At 56.5% G+C, this 8,758-nt stretch overlaps 1 protein-coding gene across 1 annotated transcript; it reads left to right on the top strand.

The window, feature by feature from the left end:
• The first annotated feature begins 226 nt into the window (after nt 1-226).
• LOC111160062 (aspartate beta-hydroxylase domain containing 2) lies at nt 227-8,502 on the top strand. Its single transcript, XM_022522871.1, has 3 exons — nt 227-1,049; nt 5,990-6,103; nt 6,638-8,502. The coding sequence occupies exons 1-3, from the start codon at nt 242-244 to the stop codon at nt 6,745-6,747; spliced, it is 1,032 nt and encodes a 343-aa protein (XP_022378579.1). The 5' UTR covers nt 227-241; the 3' UTR covers nt 6,748-8,502.
• The last annotated feature ends 256 nt before the right edge of the window (nt 8,503-8,758 follow it).

Below are 8,758 nucleotides of genomic sequence, written 5' to 3'. Positions count from 1 at the left end.
TCCTTCCACCCAGCTTGCAGTGACTTTTTTGTGGGGAGCGGAGTGGTGAGCCTAGACGTGGGTCAATGCCACGCTTGGCGGGATCCGAGGAACCGTGGTGGCAGCTGTGCCTCCTCTGGCCCCAGCCACCCCTTCCCCCTAATGTTAAGCTGCAGGGTGCGGGTGCCCTTGGGACCCCTGAGGACTGACTGTCTGACCTTGCTTCACCCCGCCCCCTGCCCCCAACGTCATCCCCCACAAGATGTCGCTCGAGTGGCTGGTGGCCTGGAACTGGTCGCTGGACGGCCTGCGGGACTGCATCGCCACGGGCATCCAGTCGGTACGAGACTGCGACACCACGGCTGTGGTCAGCGTGGCCTGCCTGCTGGTCCTGTTCGTGTGGTACTGTTACCACGTGGGGCGCGAGCCTCCCCGGCCCTACGCAACCGTCAACTCCCTGATGCAGGGCACAGATGCCTCCGGGCTGCAGAACGGCTACGCATACTGCCAGTCCCCTGAGTGCGTGCGCTGCGCCCACAACGAGGGCCTCAACCAGAAGCTCTACTACAACCTGCAGGAGTACGCCAAGCGCTACTCCTGGTCCGGCATGGGCCGCATCCACAAGGGCATCCGCGAGCAGGGCCGCTACCTCAGCAGCCGGCCCTCCATCCAGAAGCCCGAGGTCTTCTTCCTGCCTGACCTCCCCACCACACCCTACTTCCCACGGGACGCCCAGAAGCATGACGTGGAGCTGCTGGAGCGCAACTTCCAGACCATCCTGTGCGAGTTTGAGACCCTGTACAAAGCCTTCTCAAACTGCAGCCTCCCGCAAGGATGGAAAATGAACAGCACTCCCAGCGGGGAGTGGGTCACCTTTTACTTGGTCAATCAGGGGGTTTGCGTTCCCAGGAACTGCAGGAAGTGCCCACGGACGTACCGCTTGCTTGGAAGCCTTCGGACCTGTATTGGGAACAATGTTTTTGGGAACGCGTGCATCTCCGTGCTGAGCCCAGGGACTGTGATCACGGAGCACTATGGCCCCACCAACATCCGCATCCGGTGCCACTTAGGTAGGTCGTGGGGGCGGGGGCTCAGGGCATAGCCTGCCAGACACGGCCATCCTGGGCCACCAGAATCATGCCTGTCTGAGCCCCACAGGGCACGTCTGTCAAAGGTCAATGCATTATGTGCAGAGTTTTGACCGCAGAGATTGAGTCAGAAAAGGAACTTGTAAGCAGTAGGATCCGACAGAAAGTCTGTCCAGGGGAGCTCTCTGCAGTGGTGGGAATGGCCTCTATCTGCACCACCCCAGTAAGTAGCCACTAGCACCTTGTGACTGCTGAGCGCTTGAAACGCAGCTGGGGCCGGCGGGGGACAGAGTTCGGCCTCCGTCTACACTTAGCGAGGCACCCGTGGCTGGTGGCTACCATATCAGGCAGCACAGCTTGAGAGCCCGGAGGCTGTTGTAACTGTCACAGGTTCATCCTGATGCCCGGGCTGCTGCACAACATGCCCTTGTGCCTCCCGAGTCGAGGGGGCACACACGCGTGGTGTTAGTGCCGAGTTCATTCAGGTTCGAGGGCAGTCAGTACTGTGCGCGACAGTGGCCCTAAGAATGGGGTTGGAGTCAGCTTGGCCGTGTTTGCGTCCTGGCCCCAGCGGCTGCTGGCTGTGTCAGCTGGGGCAAGTCACTTTGCCTCCCTGCATCTCCATGTCCTCACTTAGAGAGGAGAGGTAAAGAGCTCCTTCCCATGGAGTTACTTGGAGGGTCCGCTGAGAACACGTGTCGTGAAGCGTTTATGTGCACGGAGCCGGACACGAGTGCTTACTCACCCGTGAGGGGGGCTTTGCCACAGCTCAGCACACGGGGACGTTTGTTCCCCCAAATGCCTTGTGCCTAGTGAGTCATGATAATGGGTGGGTACCCCCAGTTAGCATCCCAGATTAGGGGGCATGCCCAGAGTCCGGGTAGGGTCGGCTTCAGGAAACTCTCAGCTCCAGCTGCCTTGGCTTCGGAACAGAGGATGAAAAAGCCGACATGGAGGAGCCCAGTCAGGGCTGGAGCGGGGGGCCTCGTGCTGTTCTGTAGACAAACCACAGGGCAGCCTCCTGGGCTCTCCAGCCCCGCTTTCCCCAGAGCCCTCTGCTTCCCCTGCCCCATGTGGGGATCCTGAGCAAGATGGGACGTGGACAGAGGGCTTCGCCACTTTGAGAGACAGCTAGATTCGAGCAGTTGACACTGTGAGTGTTTACAGAGCAGAGGCAGGACAGGGCAGAGGTGCCAGAAGAGGGGGCCTGGATCCGTGGTCAGCTCTGGGACTCTGGGCAAGGAACAGAGTCTCTCTGTGCCTCAGTTTCCTTATCTGTAAAATGGGGAGGTAGCGCTTACTTCAGGACCACTGAAAGATTAAAGTGGTATTTTCTGTGGCTGCTTGGCAGGGAGAGAGGTGGTAGCTAGTCCCCTGGGATGAAACCAGGGCTGGACAGTCTAAGAAAGGATCCCTAAAACCTGGGCCCTCAGAAAACAGTGGGAAACCATCAGGCTTCGGAAGCAAGCACCCCCGGACTCAGCACTGTTGGCCCCATCTGCTGAGTGATCTTGGCTGGGACCCCGAAACAATGAGCCTCGCACAAGGGTGACAGTTTGTGCCTGGGGGCTCTCTGGAGGATGAGAAGTAGCATGTGGAGACTATGGGCAGGTAAAGGGTATTCAGACAAAGGGCACTCTGATTAATCGAGGGGGTGAGGTGGCCATCTGAGTGGTCTCAGTAAGGTCGCCATGCAGGACCCCAGGGCCCACTCAGATCCCAGCGTGCGGGCTGCCAGGGCCGCTAGGATGGAGCAGAGGAGACTTCCCCCTGAGCCCCCAGACGTGGCTGAGTCCAGGGTGGGGGGCCGAGGTCAGACAGGCTGGGTGGGAGCGAGCCATGCAGGAGCCCCCCTATGCCCAGCTTTGGGATGGAGACTGGGGCCATGGGGAACAGTACTGTGCTTTCTTCAAAGGTTTTCTTTGGCTCTTTTTCAAAAGCCTCAGAGTGACCCGGCAGGAAGGGAGTCTGGACTGAGGTAGAATTCCAGGCAGGTGTGTTCAGTGGCAAGGGCAGCGGGATGGGGGGCAGAAGAGCTAGGCTTTGCCTTCTGTGCACAAAAGGCTGTCGTGCACCTGCGTGGTGCCTGTGTGAGTGTAAACCACGCCCCCACAGGCCCTCCTTACGACCTGCCGTTTCCTTCTCAACCCTGCTAGTTCTTGCCACCAGAAAAACTGGGCCGTGTCATGTTCTCCTGGAAGGAGTCCCGCTGGACTGTGGCCGCTTCCCCGTGGCCGGGGCAAGCTCCCTGGTTAGGTTTGCTCAGCGTTTCCTTCTTTCCACAATCATGCACATGTTCGAATCCACCGCGGAATGAAACAAAGGTGGGTTCGACCCCTGTGACCTTGGGTGTTACCAGAGAGGGAGCGAGCCTGGTACGTCCCTGGTGACCACGCCTTGGCCAGAATACCTGGCTGGAGCGCAGGAGACACCCGCCATTCCTGAGCCCTGCTCTGGAAATGCCAGCCTTTGTCCCCTTTGGCTGCCTGCCATCTGAGCTGTGACTCATGGAGCTGACCCCACAGACACCTAAAACCCCGGCCACGGCTGTGCATTCCCCCCAGTCCATTCATTCACCAAAGACCTCTCTTAGCTAGCTCTAGGGGTGGCGTCCCTCGGTCTGGACCCCACGTAGCGCCATGGCACAGCTCCGGCTGTGGGGCTGGGACGTCCTGACCACATGGCCACAGACCTCCAGCAAGTGACCTCTGACGTTCACAAGGCACGTTGACTGGGGAGGCAGATGTCCTTCCACACGGCCAACCCTCAGGAAAGGGTAGATGAAAATGCATGAGCATATTCAGCAAATTCTTGCTCAAGAAGCACAGTTAGACTCTCATTGCCTTTCACGTGCTGGTGTCGGATTTCTGGGCCAACCGGCTGGGTGGAATTGGCAGACCAGCTTGTGTTTGCCTTGCCCACCCGAGTGCCAGCCTCCAGCGTCCTGAAGTCGGGGGAGAGGGGCGCTGAGCCCTTTTTGCAGCCTTGACCTGCCTCGTTGGGTGGTCGGTAGGGACAAAGAGCAAGCCCTCAGCCAGAGCACGTGGGGCCTAGCTCCATCCCCAAGAGCCCCCTGATCACTCTCTCTGGGACGGTATTGATCATCTCTGCCAACCAAGCTGGTTTGGGGGCAGTAGGCAGGAATGGGGTGGGGGGCACTGGAAGGCCGGGGCATGATGAAGGGGAAGGCAGAAGAGAAGAAAGTAAGCAGGGGGCTGTTAAGCCAGCAGGCCAGACCATTTTTCTGCTGTGCTGTGGTGCATGGTGATGAATCATTTAGTGGCCCAGAGAAAGGAGAGCTGCTTTCTGAAGCCCTGGGGTGGAGGGTCCCTGCAGAGAACCACTGAGTCCTAATGGCCTCGTCCAGTCAGTGAGGGCTCTCTCCTCCGGGCCCGTCGCAGCCCTAAACCCCACCGCCCTCCCCAGTAGTTGTTACCAGTAGCAGGAGATGGGAAATGATGATTCCAGAGTTGGAATGGCCCTTCTCGCCTGATTCAGTGAGATTGACAGTGGAAGCCTTTGCTACAGGAATGGACAAGCACTTTCGTGCCACCACTGCTGACATACTGTCCAGTGTCATTAGAGCCCGTTCTGTGGTTTGGATTTAAACCTCATGTCCCCACCAGGACTGAATAGCAGACTTCTGGCAGGTCACGTCACTTCTCTGAATCTCAGCGGCTCCGTCTGTAGAGGGGCTGAAGGGATGTCTGAAAAGTGCTGATTTAGCCCAGACTTGCGCTCAGGCAATCTGTGTATTCCCCGTGGCAAGGACAGTGGCCACGTAGCCCCTAAGGTAAGCACGCTGCTGTTCCCCCTTTACAGGCTCAGAGAGGTGAAGTGACTTGCCCAGAGTACCGCGGCAGTGAAGGGTCAGAGCTGGCCCTCTAATCCCAAGTCCTCTGTCCTTGCCACTCCTCTGTGTGGCCTCTGTGACTTCCTCCTGCACACGTGCTTCCGGTTCAAGGGGCGTATTAAAATGCTCTGTTAGCAAGAACTCTCTTTCATGTTCATCCTAAGGAGTCAGCTGGGGCTTGTGGTGGGCAGGGCCGACTGGTCCTGCCTCACGGTTGTGCCCGTAGTCCCCAAAGACAGACAAGACCACCACGATCACATCCCCTCTGGCAGGACCCTGCTTCCTCCCGATGCAACCTTCCTGAGAGCTGTGGGGCCCACCCAGCCCCTCGGGACTCTGTTCCACGGCTGTGGTGGTGCCTTCATTTACAGATGTCCAGGCAGTGACAAGGTCCGGGGGTTTCCTTGGATCCTAGGGTGGGAGGCAGGGACGTGAAAGTGGCCACACAGCAGCATTTCAGCTAGGCCCGCTCCCTGCGGTTATGCACCCCTGCTTGGCACCTCATGTGCTCGCCGTTGTGAATGTATGGAGGCTTACAAAGATGTGGGCCTCTTTCTCCGTGGAGCTCAGGCATGGCCTTAGGGGTGACCATCAGTGTCCCAGAGGGCGGCCAGAGGAGCTTAGACTAAGAACATGCCATCCTCAGGCCCCAACATGGATTTAAAGCTTGGAACCCAAAGAGGAGGGCCTGGTTTCATCTTAACCAAAGGAGCCCTAGAGATTGGTTTACCAGGCCAGGCGGGTTATAAACCTGGTCTTCTTCAATTAATGGGGGTTGGAATAGGAGGTCCCACAGATGGGCTTCAGGGGTCTCAAAAGTGCAGCACAAGACTTGGCAGAGTGACCCATGACCCAGAACAGATGAAGACAATGGAGGAATGTGGTTTTCTAGGGAGCTCGGTGATGGTCGGGGTCCACAGCCTGTATTTACCCTGCCAAAGCCCAGACAGGGCTCTGAGGGGTGAGGCAGAAGGCCAGGACACTTCAGAAGTTGACAATTTGTACCAAAACAGCCCATTCCCCCCATCCCACCTGCTTTCATTCTCTTTTCTCTGCTTTTCCCTCAAAGGTCTCAAAACCCCAAGTGGCTGCGAACTGGTGGTCGGGGGGGAGCCCCAGTGTTGGGCAGAAGGACGCTGCCTGCTCTTTGATGACTCTTTCCTGCACACTGCATTCCACGAAGGTGAGCGGCTGCCTTTCTCTTTTCTTTCTTTTAAGTTATAGGCTTTATTTCTTAGCACAGTTAGGTTTCCAGAAAAACTGAGCAGAGTATATAAGCCCCCCCCCCTCCATTTCCCCTTCCATTACCATCTTACTTTAGTGTGGTTCATTTGTTGCAAGCAACACATAGAGTGACAGGTTATCGTTAATTGAACTCTAGTCTCCTTTGGGTTCACTCTTGTTTCTGTGTGTTCTGTGGGTTTTGACAAATGTATAGTGACACGGATGCACCCTGACAGGATCATACGGGAACAGTTCCACCAGCCAAAAAGTCCTCTTACTCACTCCTGCCGTCCTCTGCCCCTCTCCTTTCACACGCTCCACCCAGAACCTTATGAAACCGTGGTAACGTTCCTGTTCAGAGAGGAGGCGATCTTCCGATCCAAGCCAAGGGACAGGATGGGCCCTGCCCGGAAGCTCACTGTGGGGGTCCAGCACTGCATGGGTCCTGGCTCTGGAACGTTTGAACCTATCCTCTCTCGCACCCCCCTCCCAGGTTCAGCAGAGGATGGCCCACGGGTGGTTTTCATGGTGGATTTGTGGCATCCCAATGTGGCAGCAGCCGAACGTCAGGCCCTGGATTTCATCTTTGCTCCGGGTCGATGAGAACGTTTTCTGTGCTGGAGTCGGCGACAGTGGCCGCGGGTCAGCCCGGGCAGACTGGGGTACGGTCCAGCCCCAACCCGTGCTGTGAATCCATGCTCTGAGTCCTGCCTCACCAGAAAGTTCTTATTTGGGGTTTTGAGATCACGTGGGCTCCCTCTTTCCTTTGGTTATTGTAAATGGGAAATTTTCAGCTTGTATCGCCTTAGATTTTTCTTTTTTTCCTTCCAGTCATTTGCTTCTGCGATTCCTTTCTGCCTAATAGCGCGTTACTTTGCTCTGTGACTGGGGGCTCTGTGCCTTCGGTGTGACTGTTGTCTGTGCCGTGTCACATACCTGGTTTTTTCAGTGCTCTGGAATAGAGTAACCAAGCGGTTATCTGTCTGAATGTAATCACGTTAAAAACTCCTTGTGGTCATCTGAAAAGAAAAACGAATGAAACAAAACAAAAACTGCAAACCAGAGTGTTAGAGACCTTGGCCTCTGTTGCCGTCACGGTCACACAGGGGACCCTTCAGCCACCCTGGGGCAGGGGAGAGTCTGCAGTTCCCACACCCAGCCAGCTTCACGGGCAGGGAGAGCCCAGTCAGGGGCGGCATGCACGGCTGGGCCTGAACAGACTTGCCACCGTCGCTCCCCTCACTCCCAAACCCCTTCAGGTCCCCGACAGTGGGGAGCATCTGGCTGGTGGGACTGGAGGCTCCTGTGTAAACACGGCTTTCCTTCCAAGCTGAGGCTGGTGTCCTCAAGAGCCAAGTCGGGGCTCCCACGGATCAGCTGCCGAATGTGTGATCCGCTTACCTCACTGCCCACAGGAGCCCTCCTGCCAAATGGGGCCAGGAACACTCCCTGCGCAGCCGCTTCGAGTCCGCGGCGATGAACGTTCAGACCAGCCGTTTGGCTGATAGGAGCTATGGCAGCATGAGACTGCGTGCTCCTCCGGTGACATTCCAGCAGCACCTTCCTCTGGCAAAACTGGAATTGTCGATCTGACCAAAAAAATGTCTGTTTTGCTATGGAGTTTTGTTGCCTATGATTTTCCATTTATTTGTCTGTACATAAATGTACCAAGTGCTGGGCTCTGAGACAGTGGAGGGGTCGGCCCCATGTCTTCGTCTCTGCTCAGGGGTGCATGCCAGGTGACAATGACCTAAGCCAGGGGGTGTGAGCGGGGCCTTTGCAGAGACCTACGAACCCAAAAGACCCACAGCGGTGGAGCTGGCTTTTCGGTTTCTTGTGAAGGATATGGCCAGCTGGAGGCACAAATTCTAGAAACATTCTCCTGTGACCCGAGGTGTGCAAGAGTAGCCTCCAGCTGTCCTAGAGATGCCTTTTTCGAATCACGTATCACGGGCAGTGTCTGATGTATACAGTGGGCGGTGTACAGCTGGTCACCCGTACAGGTCCAGGGTTCTCTCGGAACAGAACCAGCAGCTTCCGGGAGGAATGGCCGTCAGAAGTGACCCTGGGCCGAGATGCCCTAGGCAGTGACTGGCAAGTGAGCAAAGAAAACCTGTTTCCATTGGAGTCAGATCTCTACACCGATCTTTTTCAGTGAGCGGAATGCCGGACAGGGCAGCAGTTTCCAACATACGTGAAATCTTTTTACTCATTAAGTATCTTGTCAAAGAATCACCGAGGTGCATGATTTCTATACATACTGACTGCTCTCCATTTACAAAGCCCACAGCCCACACGGGTACCATGTGCCGTGCTTGGGGAACAGGAGATAAATAAAGGACCTTGCTGAAAACCAGAGTGAACTGTGAAAGTGGTCTGTTGGGGAAAAGAGGGCACTTGGCAGGAGCCACTGGGAGTTTGGATCACATTGCAGAGACGGGTGGGGCCCCGCAGGCACCGCTGTCTATGGTGAGTGAGACAAAAACGGAGCTCTCCAATGATGGGTGTGGGCTAACAGGAGCAGATCCATGGAACGTTAAGGAGCTCTAAGTGGCACGCGAGGCAGAGAACAAGGACCATGGCTTCAGGAAAGGTAGGGGTTGGGAGGTACTCA

The sequence above is a fragment of the Enhydra lutris genome, unplaced genomic scaffold (genome assembly GCF_002288905.1).
Source record: "Enhydra lutris kenyoni isolate GAN:26980312 unplaced genomic scaffold, ASM228890v2 scaffoldscaffold73, whole genome shotgun sequence".
Classification (NCBI taxonomy): Eukaryota; Metazoa; Chordata; class Mammalia; order Carnivora; family Mustelidae; genus Enhydra; species Enhydra lutris.
Note: the sequence above shows the minus strand (reverse complement) of the source record. Positions and strands in the feature narration are given on the sequence as shown.